Source organism: Pyxicephalus adspersus, chromosome 8, assembly GCF_032062135.1.
Source record: "Pyxicephalus adspersus chromosome 8, UCB_Pads_2.0, whole genome shotgun sequence".
NCBI classification, from domain to species: domain Eukaryota; kingdom Metazoa; phylum Chordata; class Amphibia; order Anura; family Pyxicephalidae; genus Pyxicephalus; species Pyxicephalus adspersus.
Window position 1 is genome coordinate 11,214,333 of NC_092865.1, and position 13,508 is coordinate 11,227,840.

The 13,508-nt window shown below is 39.1% G+C and overlaps 1 protein-coding gene across 1 annotated transcript in view; it reads left to right on the top strand.

Moving 5' to 3' along the window:
• The window catches only part of ST6GALNAC3 (ST6 N-acetylgalactosaminide alpha-2,6-sialyltransferase 3), a 211,776-nt gene that overhangs the window by 120,014 nt on the left and 78,254 nt on the right, over window positions 1-13,508 (top strand). Inside the window, exon 3 of the mRNA XM_072419495.1 lies at window positions 4,583-4,992. Coding sequence (XP_072275596.1) covers window positions 4,583-4,992 — 410 coding nt within the window. The remainder of the gene's footprint in view (window positions 1-4,582; window positions 4,993-13,508) is intronic.

Genomic DNA, 13,508 nt, shown 5'->3' on the forward strand with positions numbered 1-13,508 from the left:
TTTTGGAAATCATTTTGTCATGGTAGTTTTTAAGGATACAATAGGCTTCAAATGGCACTTGATAGTTGGAAGCTGAATTATATTTAAATGATCTTTTTAACTTTTATTGTTCTTTTACAACAGCTTTTTAAGAATAATATTCTTTGAAAAAAATTGTCTGTGAAGGTTTTCATTTATCCGGGTTAATGTATAACTAGTATTAGTTAGAGACATGGTAGGAGTAGTTACACCAAATGAAAAGGAGATCTGTAACAAGGGCATAACATAAATTTAAACATTGAAAAGCGTTCAAGTTGTGACTTGACATTCATTTTAAAGACTTGTCAGTTTTTGGCATACCAGGGAACTTTTGTAAATCCTGGGAACCTAAAGAAGGGGTGGGACTGGGGGTGGAGGTGAATAGTGGTCATGCAGCATGGTTGAGCAAACCATATGTAATGGTTGCATATAGCAAGATAATGCCAATGGTTGTAGCACACACTGTCCTGAAGTACAATTTTGGGCTAATAGTGGCAAAGGAAGAAAAGCTTTAGGTATAGGTTGTGTAGCTTGATGAGAACATGATCTGCATCTTACTATTACTAGAAGAAGCACCGGTATGTTAAAGCGGAACTAAAAAAAAAAAAACACCTACCTTTAATCCCGAAGATCCATTTATCCATTAGGGGGTTTCTTCGGTCAGGTCCCGCGTCATCATGGTATCCTTCTTCGGCCCTCGCCGAGATCAGGCATGCACAGAAGAAGCAGCCAGAGCCTGGGATGCCTGACTTGGTATCCCAGGAGGCCGTGCGCTCACATTCTGTTTTGATCGCTAGGCAGCCATGGAATAGATTAGAACAACCAGGGAGCTGCTAGCCTGAGTAAAGGAAGAGGAAGTGCTTTGTTTCCCCATATCAGAGCTGACATCTTAAAAACTGGTGTTGGATTATTCAGTAAGCAGCAGTAGAGGTGGAATAAGCACTCCATGGTTAAAAGCAGGATATCTTTGCATTGCAGGCCCTCAGGTACAGCTTCCTTTACAGCTAGGAGAACAATGAACAGTGCAGTAATTACATTGCCAAATCTCACACATTTTGAGACAGTATGAAACTAAAGGCAACAGAGTCCCTAGGCACAGAAAAGAGCACTGTTGTTGTCAGAAGTAATTTTTGGTACTGCTTAGACACTATCAACATGTTCTTTAGCTTTTCCATATAGTATAGAATTTCTTTACTTTTTGGGTTCAGGTCTACTTTAACAAGCTTAGAGTAATCTTGTTGCTCGGCTGTAGTCAGGATTCATTTGTTCTAAATTGCAGCTTTTACAGAGAAGAATAATATTTCGTGCACGTCCTGACCTCCCCACGGTGCTCACTAGAATGCGTGACCTCCATGCTAAACCCAAAATAACAGCCAAAAAAATAACACTTCTATATCAATGTATAAACCTGTGAAACTGAAAGCTGTGATTTACAACAAATAAATGGAATTTTCTTGGACTGGAATTGTTCTGCTTTTAGGTTAAGTTTATTTTTAGTTTTTAAATGAATAGTTTTTTCTCTTTTTTTTTTATAGAAAATCTTTAATTTTTAAATACATATGTTTATTGGAACTTAAGCTATTGGGATTTGTAAACAACAGACATTTTTTAATAGAGCAGATAAAGACAGCCAAAGAAAATCAAAAAGGTTTCTGAAACTGCACTTCCTGTCTGAAATTTAAATATTGTCCAGGACACCCTGAAACTGTGGCTTTTTTTTTTGCCAGATCAGTATTAAGTTAATATTGTACAGTATGGTACATTTGACCAGCCTTTCTCAATCTTTTTACCATGGGGAACTCTTGAAATACCATTCAGGTCTTCAGGGAACCCCTGCTATAACTACCAAATCCACAGCTCACAATACATTATGGGTGTGGTGGGCATTGTGAAGAATACGTATTACATTGCTGGCCAGTGGGAAGAATGTCACCCTTACAAATAGCCAAAAAGATTCTTGGTGTCAGAACAAATTGCTCATTGCTCAAGTAACCCTAAAGTTCTTCAGAAACCTGTTTGAGAAACATTGCATTGGAGAATGTTTAGATATCATGTGCTGCAAGGTTTGCTGGATGACTCAGGTTTTATCCTGTCCAGTCTTGGAGAGTTTTGTTAAATCAGGCCTATTGCAAGGACATGACCCACTGTTGTCATTATAAGTGAGAAATGTCATCGCTGGAGTGCATGTAGAAAGAAAATGGTGGGCTGCAGGAGATTAGCAGCATTAGGATTCAACAAAGGACTGGAACAGGTGAAAAGAACTATATATAAACATAACTGCTTATGATACACAATGTTTTGCAAAACTAAATGTCTTTTAGTTACAATTCAATTCTACTTAGATTTAAACTTAGAAATGTTAAAAATGTAGACATGCACTCAATTTATTTATGCTATGTGTCTTCTGCAATAAAACATTCCCGGGTTTCGGCACCAAAAAAAACTTATCTGCCTGTTTGCAATCCTCTGTAAATGTTCACTGAGCTTCCCATGCCTGTCCCAGCACACCTTGATGCCCAAATAATGAACTCATGGATGGTACTTACATAATCCTAACCGATCCAAATACTTGATGATTCCGAGCGTGGGAAAGTGTCGGGTGAAGAAGTCAGTGCTGGTGAGGGAGCAAAGACAGCTAAAAATACTTCCACTTTAAGAGATATTGGCCCTTGCCCAACATGGGCAAAGCACAGGTTCGCTTTATTGCTCTGCCTTAAACCATCTTTGTGCTGTGAGTAACCAAATACAATTAAAACAATGACGATTTTATTACCAAGAGTCCTTAGCTGTGTTTCTCGCATATTTAATTATATTGCTCATTACGGTTAAAAAAAAAATCTCATTTCAATAGCCAAAGCAATATTGAAAAATGCCTATTTTTTATTTCTTACCATCAAAGTGACATTTATTATCCGTATAAAATCCGAGTGTTTTACAGGAATCCAGGAGAGATAAGAGCGACGTGCTGCGGCGTCTGGAGAGGCAGCGCAGATTACAGCTGACATGCTTTGTTAGGAGACAATTCATAGAATGAAAGTGTAATCTCGCCCAGCAAAGCAGACTACAATTTATATGTATAAATAAAATATGCAACGTGCGTCTGCCTTTCTATTGCTTTTCTGCTTTATGCCCAGATTATCCATAAATCTATTCAATAAAATTGAAACAATATTAATGGCTTTCACTTTCTTGTTCTCTATCTATGGCTTTTTTGATTGAAAATGAAAATACTCACTGTGGGAAACAGATTGTTACTTGGCACATGTCTTTTTTTGCCTTTATTTATTTATTTATTTTTTTTTAGTAAGAAAATAGATTCCTATAAGCTGAAGCTGTTCTAAAAGAGAACCTGTTACTTTCTTACAAAATGCGTAACTGTGGGGTATTTGGAAGGATTGTGTGTGTATGTATATATATATGTGTGTGCGTGTGTATATATGTAAATATATATATATATATATATATATATATATATATATGTGTGTGTGTATACTATTTTACATTGGTATTGAATGGAAAGAACATCCCTATACATTGGTGGTCATTTGGAAGAATGCTTCTTACATTGGTGGTCAGTCATCTTTTTCATTGTTAAGTTAAAGCATATCTTAACCTAGAATAAAAATGTATTATGTATAACAGCCCTCCAGTTCTTAGATGTAGTTGCTGCATTAGTGTTCTGTTGTTTAGGCCCCTTTTACTAATTAGAAATCATATTTGGAGGAAGAGTTCTATAGTTTGCGTAAGATAGCTAAGAATGTAATAAAATTGTTTATATTGTAAATTTAGCGCAGAGGAAGTTAAAAGGAATCAATAGACATTTTCTGTATTTGCATTCTTCCCACTGACCACCAATCAAGTCATTCTTCTCACTGAACACCAGTGTAAGGAGCTTTCTTCTCAATGGCCACCAATCCAAGGGTCATTTTTCGAAATGACCATCCATGTAGGGAGCATTTTTCCTACTGACTACAATTGTAAGGGTCATTCATGCAAATGAACATCTATGTAGGGAGCATTCTTCCCGCTGATCACCAGTATAAAAGGTTTCTTTCAAATGACCACCAATGTTAGGGTCATTCTTTCAAGTGACCACCAATGTAAGATACATTCTTCCCAATGGCCACCAATGTAAGAGACATTCTTCCCAATGGCCACCAATGTAAGAGACATTCTTCCCAAAGGCCATCAATGTAAGGGACATTCTTTTCACTGACCACCAATGTAGGAGAAATTTTCCCACATTTTTGACCACCAATGTTAGGGTCATTCTTCTCACTTATCATGAATGTATGTGGGCATTGTTCCCATTTACCACCAACGTAAAGAGCATTCTTCCCACTGATTACCAGTGTAGTGAGGCCCTTCCTTCAATGATCATGAACATTAGGTCATCGGGGTAAGGGGCACTTTACAAACCACCAATACAAATTGGAAAAACCCGGAGCAGGTGGCTAATGCTTAGAGTGTTCAAGTAAACTATGTCTATTTTAAAAATCATATTTTCATGTTTGACATACTTGCTGTTTAGTGAACAAAAAATGTTTTTCTTTTTTTTCCGCAGCCTCTTGAGCTTGACTGCAGCCATTGTGCGATTGTATCAAATTCAGGACAGATGATTGGGCAGAAGGTTGGACCTGAAATTGACCACTCTTCCTGCATATGGAGAATGAACAATGCTCCCACCAAAGGCTATACAGAAGATGTCGGAAGGAGGACTACGATCCGGGTTGTATCTCATACTAGTGTCCCACTCCTGCTCAAAGACCCCAGTTACTTCTTTAAAGAGACTAATGACACCATCTACGTCATATGGGGTCCTTTTAGGAACATGCGCCAAGATGGGAAGGGGATTGTGTACAACATGCTTCGCAAAGTGGTGGAAAACTACACTGGTGCTAAAATTTACATAACAACTGAGATGCGTATGAACTACTGTGACAGTGTCTTTAAACGGGAGACCGGGAGAGATAGGTGAGATGCATGTTTATTATGAGGGAAACCAGAGCAGATATACTTAGGAGACCCTGTTCATTTAGGAATCCTATTGATCAAGCAATTTGATGAAAGTTGTGATATTTTACATACACTTGTCTATATAGAGCCACTGTTTGCCATTAAAACAGTTGACTTGACCTTCACATATGGTGTCCATATAACAAAGTCAAGACTTTTCACCAGCCCTTTCCTCCATAGAAGAAATGGTTTTGTCGGAAAGGTATGGAAGCAAAACAAAGAGGATGAAGTAGTGTCCTGACTGTCTAAAATTTCATTTGAAAGTCAGGTCAACTGTTTCTTAGTAAAGTTGGCATTTTTGGTAAATACATAAGGGATTGAAGAATAGTATTTTGTGATGGGTGAAGTGATGGATCCTTTTATAATGGACCAAAATACAAAGTTTAGACCAGTATAGACATAAAATGATGGTAATATAGCATGAACAGTAATGTTTGAGTCATTTTAAAGGTTGACGTTTACCAGATGGTTCCTACAAACATACCATTAGGTTGGCTAAATCAAACTTATCATGGTTGAATCAGGATAAATGTCTGTAGCTCCTCCACAATGAACTTTGGCTAAGCTTCCATGGATGAAGGACAACGCAGTGCTTCCCCATTCTTGATCCCTAGAAAAAATCAAGCAGTGTTCTCTCTCCAGCCCCTTTTAGTCAGGCGCACCACCCAGCACTTTCAGTAACTTGGCTGTTACAATACAGAAAAAAACAACTGAAAACTTTGGTCACAATTCAGGGGCTACTACCCACCTACAGCTTCTTCCCACTCAGCTTCAAAACAATTCTGGGGAGAATATTAGCATGCATGTTTATTCTATGCAAGAGTGCATGTTTATTTAACTACTCTTTATAGGGACGGTCAGAATGACAAGTATTTTCAGTTATGGTGTATTCAGGCTCTAGCAGGTGTATTCTTGCTTTAGCAGATACCTTGTTTGTTACAGATTTTGATCAACAGAAATATATACAATGATCAGCAAAGGATTACATGCATTTGTCCAATAAATGTTTGCTATCTGTGTATTTTAACTCATAATATCCAATGAGACATAAGCATTGGAACTTTTACTGGTGATGCAGCCAATTTGAGTATTACCGATAATCATCATCATAATCACATCAAGGACGAGATGTGATTGAGGGGTTTGGTTGAGGGAATTTGCCATCTGTCTGATAAATTGTTGTTGTTTTGTGGTGATTTTCTATTTACTAAATGTGCCAAAAACATGCTGGTAGGGAAAGTGTCTCCCAACATCTCAATTGGCCTTAGAATATGTTAGGGACATTAGTCTATAAAGATAGTGGGGACAATAGATTGTGAGCTCCACATTTAGTGATATGACTATGAACTTTGTAAAGCATATTGTCAAATATTCAGTAAAAATAATGTTGTACTAAGAGTCATGAATGTACTAAAGGTTATCCATACTATCTTAACACAACATTTCAAATATTTAATTTAATATGATTTATACACTGCCCATCTGCCAATCTCTTGGCTTGTTTGCCTTAGGCCTTATACATTCCATCACATTTTTAGGAGAGAAATGCAATACATTATGGTCCAACGCAGCCTTTCCCAAACTCTTTACCTTTAGGGAACCCCCTGCTAAAACTAATTTATTGAAAGTCTGTGGGACAAAAGCCTCCTAAATTGGTCACCAGTGGGAAGAATAATTGTGGTATGCATGGGTAGTATTAACCTTTCCATGAAATTAATAAAGTCTGTCTAAATGGGAAAGAGATCTGCTTTGGGTCTCCTACTGCAAAATCAACCTACCTACTTCCATGATCGACAACCCACAAATCTAATTTCAGCTCCTTTTGAACACAGTTTTACTACTTAACAACTGCAGCCTGTACCTACAACCAGCATGCCCCTGTGCTTTATTGTGATAACTTGTTACCTATATATTCCAAGCCACAAAGATCATTTATTGATTGCCTAAATTTGTAATAGAGTTGATCTTTTTGTGGACCTTGCAATCAAATCCATAATAATGGCCATACAATGCCCTGGTTTGAAAGCTCAAATAAGCGTCAGGTGACCACAAACTTTTTCCTATTTATTGTACCTGAAGATCAATTCTACTGATCAGAATGTCACTGGATTATAATTTCTAATAAAAAAGTGATAAAAACTGTTATATATTCCTCTTAAATTATTACTGTTAACATGCAGTATGTTAATGGAAACTGTTCCCCTCCCTTTGTTGTAGCTTAGCGTTTCTATTACATTATTCATTTTGACATAATGAACAGCCTCCACTGTCTAAGACATGTTTTATTTTTGCATTATTTCTAGATCATTCTCTATTGCACCATTCAAGGGAGCCGGCCCATAGTTCAGTAACGTCGGTACATTGTTCCCTCATTACCTACGAGCCCCGTAGGAGCCCCTAAAAGAACCCAGTATGCATTATTTATTGCCTGATCTCAGTTGAAGTTCCTTTACTAGTTAGACCTTCGGGCATAATTATGAAAAGCTACTGAAGACATCTTCCATGATAAAACAATGGGCAAAACTCAGAAATAAGGTGTAAAATAGGCAATATAACTTTGTCAGACCTCAAGCAATTTTATCTCCGGTCTCTGCAGTCTGAAAACTTTTTTTTCCCTCCTATGATGATTAGTCTCTGTTCCCTCATAAAGTGTAACTCAACGCTGTACTGATAAAAGTCATGGACTTATTGATATGTCATTTGTTTGGTTTAAATTGAAGCTTCAACTTTCATTTAAAGAATATTAGATTACCCGAGTATAAAAATACTGTTTCTCGGAGAATAAATTGGATCTCGCTACTTGCCTGAACCATGTTAAAAAATTCATTCCTATCCAGAGCCCTGTGAGAAGATGGGCAAGTAATGGCAGCTTAGATGCCCACAGGGGAGGCCATCCATAAGACAAAGACACTGGACAAAGTTCCATGAGGTTACGCTAAACCTTTTCAAAGCTATCTGCAGCATTTAGTAGAAAATAGCATGATTGGTTTAAAAGTGCAAAGGGCCTTGTAGGACCAATGAGAGTTTTTTTTGCAATCTACTTATAGAAAAGCTGAAATGTCAGAGAGATATAAAAGCTTTTCAATCTATCCAACTCTATATTAAATGTAAAAAGAGCGAATTTGAAATAATGCAAAAAATAAGTGCCCACATTTCTTTTTGTAAAAAGTGTTGTGTAATCCTATACAGTGCAGGACTACGTTGTTCCATTTTTATTGGAATAAGGATGGTCAGAGCTGAAAAGGCATTCACAGTGTTGCCAATGTAATGCTGGATGACTTGTTGGGAATAATAGTGATTAGAGGGTGGAAAGTAGGGCATCTTTGTTTGGACTTTAATGTTATAGATAGTTTTATTGTCTAATAGTGAAGATTGTAATGCAAAACCAGAGGGGTTGTGGTGTTTTTTGTCCAAGTAGTTGACCATATCAAAGAAGAACAGTAAAAGATAGAGAGGAAGTTTTTAGTGGCAAAAAGGTGAAATTGTTTTTTACTCCTAACTTAAAAAAAACACACAATATAAATGCCAGTAATACTGGACAAAATTCAGCTGTAAAAACAAGTACAACAGTAAATGATTTGATAGATTTGGGTAAATATTATTGTCTCTGTTCCCAACGAGTTTTGCCGACTGGCTTCCTCAGGGAAAGTAGCCATAAAATGGAATGACGAAGAAATTGTCTTGGAGTTGATGGATTGGAATTATGGGAGTGTATGATATTTGTACCTATGAAAAAAAAGAAGGCAAAAGTTAGAAGGGGTTTACTGGTTTACTATATGTGGTCTTGATTTTAAATAAAATTGTATAGAAGATTGACCACTGGAGGAGGAATTGGGAGACATAGATACTGTCTCCTGTGCAGATCTGGTGTCATTAGTCAAATCAGTCAAGTAGTTGACCATGTTTACATGGAGGGCATTTGGAGAAACATTGAAGTGCAGAATTTACATTACCTCTGCAAAGAAATTTCCCCAAGACTGTGTAGTGGCAGTGTTATGATCTAGGGTGCCTCTGGGGTCAGTGTTATGATTAGGGTTGATTTAGGGTTGTGTCCAAAATATAAGGTCAACTCCCTGACTCCCTGAATATACGGAATGACCATGTTTTTCCATCAATGGAGTTTTTCTTCTCTGATGGCAGGAGCGTATTGCAAGATGACAAAGCCATGATTTATTGGGCTCAAATTGGGAAAGAGTGGTTCAAGAAGCATGAGACAATTTCACACATGGATAGGCCACCACAGAATCCAGACCTTAACCCCATTGAGAATCTTTGGGATGTGCTGGAGAACCTTATGTAGCAGTCCGATCAATACTTTAGGATTTTGGGAACTCTGGACAGAAACAAATGTTGTAAAATTAAATAAGCTTATCAAAATGATACCATGGCAAATGTGTGCCGTAATTAAAGTGTCACACTTACCTCTTCCTTGCTGAAGCGCAGAAGCGTCTCTCCTGCGCATGTGGGCAGTTCTGACTCTTGGCATGCCTACACTAGCAAGCTTTATCAGCTTCACTGACCAATCAAGAAATGGCCTCTTAATCACCTCCTGCGTTAACTGCTCGTTGTCCAGTCTGTTGGTTCCCAGCCAACGTCTCTGTCCTGTTCCAGGGTTCCCGTCTGTGGATATCCTTGAGTCACCTGTGCCTCCTGTTGCTTCCAGTGTCTCCTGTATTTTCTGTGTCCACAGTGTCCCGTGTCACTGGTGTTTGTCTCCTGGATTCCTGGCAATTGACCCCTGGCGTGTGACCTGAACTCTCTAGCTTGCTGCCTGCCTCGACCTCGGCTTTCTGCGACTAATCATCTGCTTTCTGATTTGGTACCGTGTTTTGCCCACCTTGGTGTGCCCAAGGACCGCAACCCAGCAGTAACCAGCGGCGCAACATCCTCACCATCTGAGGCTCTGTAGAAAACCTGGTTACTGCTTAGACTCTGCACCTTGGCCCTTCTCAGGGCTCACACCACCTCCGTGCAAGCCGTAGCGCCCCCTAGTGGTCCTCTCACTAGGTCCTCCGTGCGTGACACAAAGCTAAAGGAGGTTCAACAAAAGAATAGCGTGTGTGACTTTTTTTGGACCAGACCTGTATGTAAGGCATAGTCATGCTAAGAAAATAATTTTACCCAAAGTATAAAGAAAATAAATTATGCCAAATATGATTTAACACAGAAAACTAGATAGGTGCTGACTTGCACTCTGAAAACACTCTGAAATCACTGATGATAGATAGGAGCAGAGAGATAAGCTTATCAGTGTTCCACTTTTCCTTCAAGGTCAAAAAGATTGCTGGGGAAGAGCTAATGACTAAAGCTGCGTACACACCTGCAATTTTTCTCGTTGGAAAGGATCGTGAAAGATTGGAAAGGATCGTGAAAGAAAAGACTGCACGATGCATGAACGATGCTGTACATACAGCACCGTTCATGCTCTATGGAGAGGGGAGGGGGAGAGCGACGGAGCGGCACCCTGCTGCGCGCTCTCCCCTTCCCTTTCATTAGGATCGGTCGTCGTCCATCGCCCATGGATCCGCCAGGACGGTCGTCGGACGATGGACGACGACCGACTGTACACACGGCAGATTTTCGCCCGATAATTGGCCGATACCGATTATCGGGCGAGAAAAATTTGCCGTGTGTACGCAGCTTTAGCCACATTCGTAAACTGTAGTAAAGTAAGGCAAGTATTGCTACCATGACCCTAGCCAAGTAAAATACTTGGCTAGAATACACCCTGGAAAATTAGAAAGCAAATGTGAACTAAATGTGGGGTGGGGGTGGGGGTGCTTGAACAGTCAAGTCCTCACAGTTGATCTCTCAATTTTCTCTCCTTTTTTAGACCAAAAATATTTTATTTATTTAATAAAAAATAATTAGGTATAGCAATGTATTTTAAATACGGCTGGGCCAACTCTCTCATGTCTATAGTTGTATTAGACTGATACATTTTCTACACGTAGCCCATTCCTTGGTAAAATTAAAGTACAGTTTAGGCTACAATACTCACCTTTTCTTCAAGGCTATACTTTGCTGACAACAACACTGGTTCGTAACCAAATTGAATGAGACCCAATGTAATTTAACCAACCTCTTGTGAGCCCAGAGTGTCAAGAAACAAACCCCTAAAAGGGGGATGTGCCATTGGTCCAAACTGCATCCACAGGGGAATGGCACCAGGTTGGCACTTCTCTGCAGCATTTATAACCACCTACTATTAAAAGTTATGAAGTTACACAACTGGAAGAAAAAAGGTATGTAAATAGATTAGGGTGCTCCAAGAAAGTGAGGGGCAGGATACTGGAGCTCAGCTTTAAATATATTGTGATTGGGAAGCAGGCCCTAGGGAGTGGAAGAGGAGGGACATATTAAAGAAGGAATTAAGCACTTGGAGGAGCTCATTGAAGATGCTACTAAAAGATCCAATCATTAGGTGATTGTGAAAGGAAATCATGCCGTAATCAACTCCCTTGGCTGTGCCATGTTGCAGAGGGGTGCAGATCACAACAGTTGCAATTATTTTGTTTGCTATACCAATTCACAAACTTTGCTACCCTCAAGCCTGACTTGAAGGTAGAAGAACTCACCATAAATGCAGTCTTTTTATTTGTTTTTAGACAATTGCCTAGAGTTTTAATAAGCAAAACAGCTGATTAAAAAAGACACACAGGAAATTCGAAATGCCGCAAACACATAAACAACATCAATAATGTAACCGAAACAATTATTTTTTTCTGGTATAAATCTGCCGTATCCTGCGTAATGTTCAAATATAATTTCACTAATCATCTTGATGCATAGACCACCTCGTGATTTACAACCCTCAGCATAATAAGCACGGCATTAACGAACCAACTGGTCTCGCCTCTCCGTCTCTTCAAGTACCTGGTGATTTCGGCTACAAATTAAGATTGTGTACTGAAATGTATTAAATGTTATTAGACGTGTAGATCAAGTTTATTGTCTACAAAATGGAGCCTTTGGGAGGAAATTGCTCGCTTGCAGCGTTTACGAGGCTTGGGTTGTGTATCAAACGCGTCTCTTTGTACGCTGCGCGATAGATGAATTGCCATAGGCTTAAAATCATTCAGTCTTTTTTTCACTTTCTTTTTTTTTTTTTAATAATTCGACCCTCGCTAAGGCAAGACCACCATGGGACCAGAAAATAAGCCATTTCCCGAGAAATTTCTTCTCGAGAGTGTTGGAACTTGGAGATCTGAATTGTTTTTCTATAGGTTTTGTTGATTTTTTCGTATGTTGTTCTTTGTGGCTGTAGATAATCTGATCTCACTCTTTCTCTCCCTCTCTCTCTCACTCACTCTCTCTCCAATTACATTTTTAATTTCATAGAATTATGTGCTCTGCTGACTGACGACTCCTATTTTACAAGGATCTGAAAGGCGACTAGATGGATTGTATTTTTCCCTTGCTCCCTGCGGTGGGCATCTTTTCACCATCTCATCTCATCAGAGTTATTGAAGGTCATGTTGCTGTAACAAAGTTACTGTTGAGTGAAAGACAGTATGCTGTTTTTTTTTTTTTTTTTTGGGGGGAACGTGTCAAGCAGTTATTAAAAAGAATGGCAGTGCATAATCGCCCAGTGCATAATTACCTGGAGTAACGACAGCTGGGTGACCTGTTTATCAAGGTCTCCTGTAATAGCTAGCTTTGGGGAATGCTAATTAGATCAGGTTACACCAAATAGGAGCAGAACGATGTGGTGAGACATGGAAAAGCGTCCTGGGATTCTGTATCTGACCTAGACAAATTGTATTATCATGGCGGAGAACTGTCCTAGAAACATCAACTGCATACATTCTACAGCTTGCAATTTGAGGAAGTTTTTCCATTCAGAACTTGTTCTATGGAATTCACCCTGAAAAGCTTGCCTGTTCTCTTCCAAGGTATACTAAAGTGAACCTTTACTGTACCAATACTTAAAACCTTAAATGATGGCTTCATCAGTAGCTCACCTTTGAATTGCTACTCACTACTCAACTTGGTCAACATGACAAATACCCATAATTTCTGGTTTGCATGGAACACGTGATTAACTTACCCTTGGCTTAATGATTGGCTGCTCAAGCAGTGAGAACATGGGGTGCAGATAGAGTCCTTAGCCCTCGGTGAGCTCTGTGTGAGTGAGGAAATGGTAGGGTGCCATTAAAGTATACCTGCAGTGCATAGTATTTAGATACCTCAATTCGGCACTCCTCTCCAATAGAAGAGGTAGAAAACTCACATCTTTGGAGGCCTTTATCTTCCTTTACCACCTTCAAGTTTCTGCAGTCTCTGCCATTGTCTGTAGTTTCTTTGACCCCTGTGCCTTTGCTAAGTTGTGTACTGTCATACTGTTCCGAGAAAGAAACCACGGCACATGGCAGAGGATAAAGACATCCAACTACCCCAAAATAGCTGAACGCTAGAAACGCTATAATGCTAGAAACTGAAGGTTTAGGCAAAAAGAAAAAAGATGTGCCAGA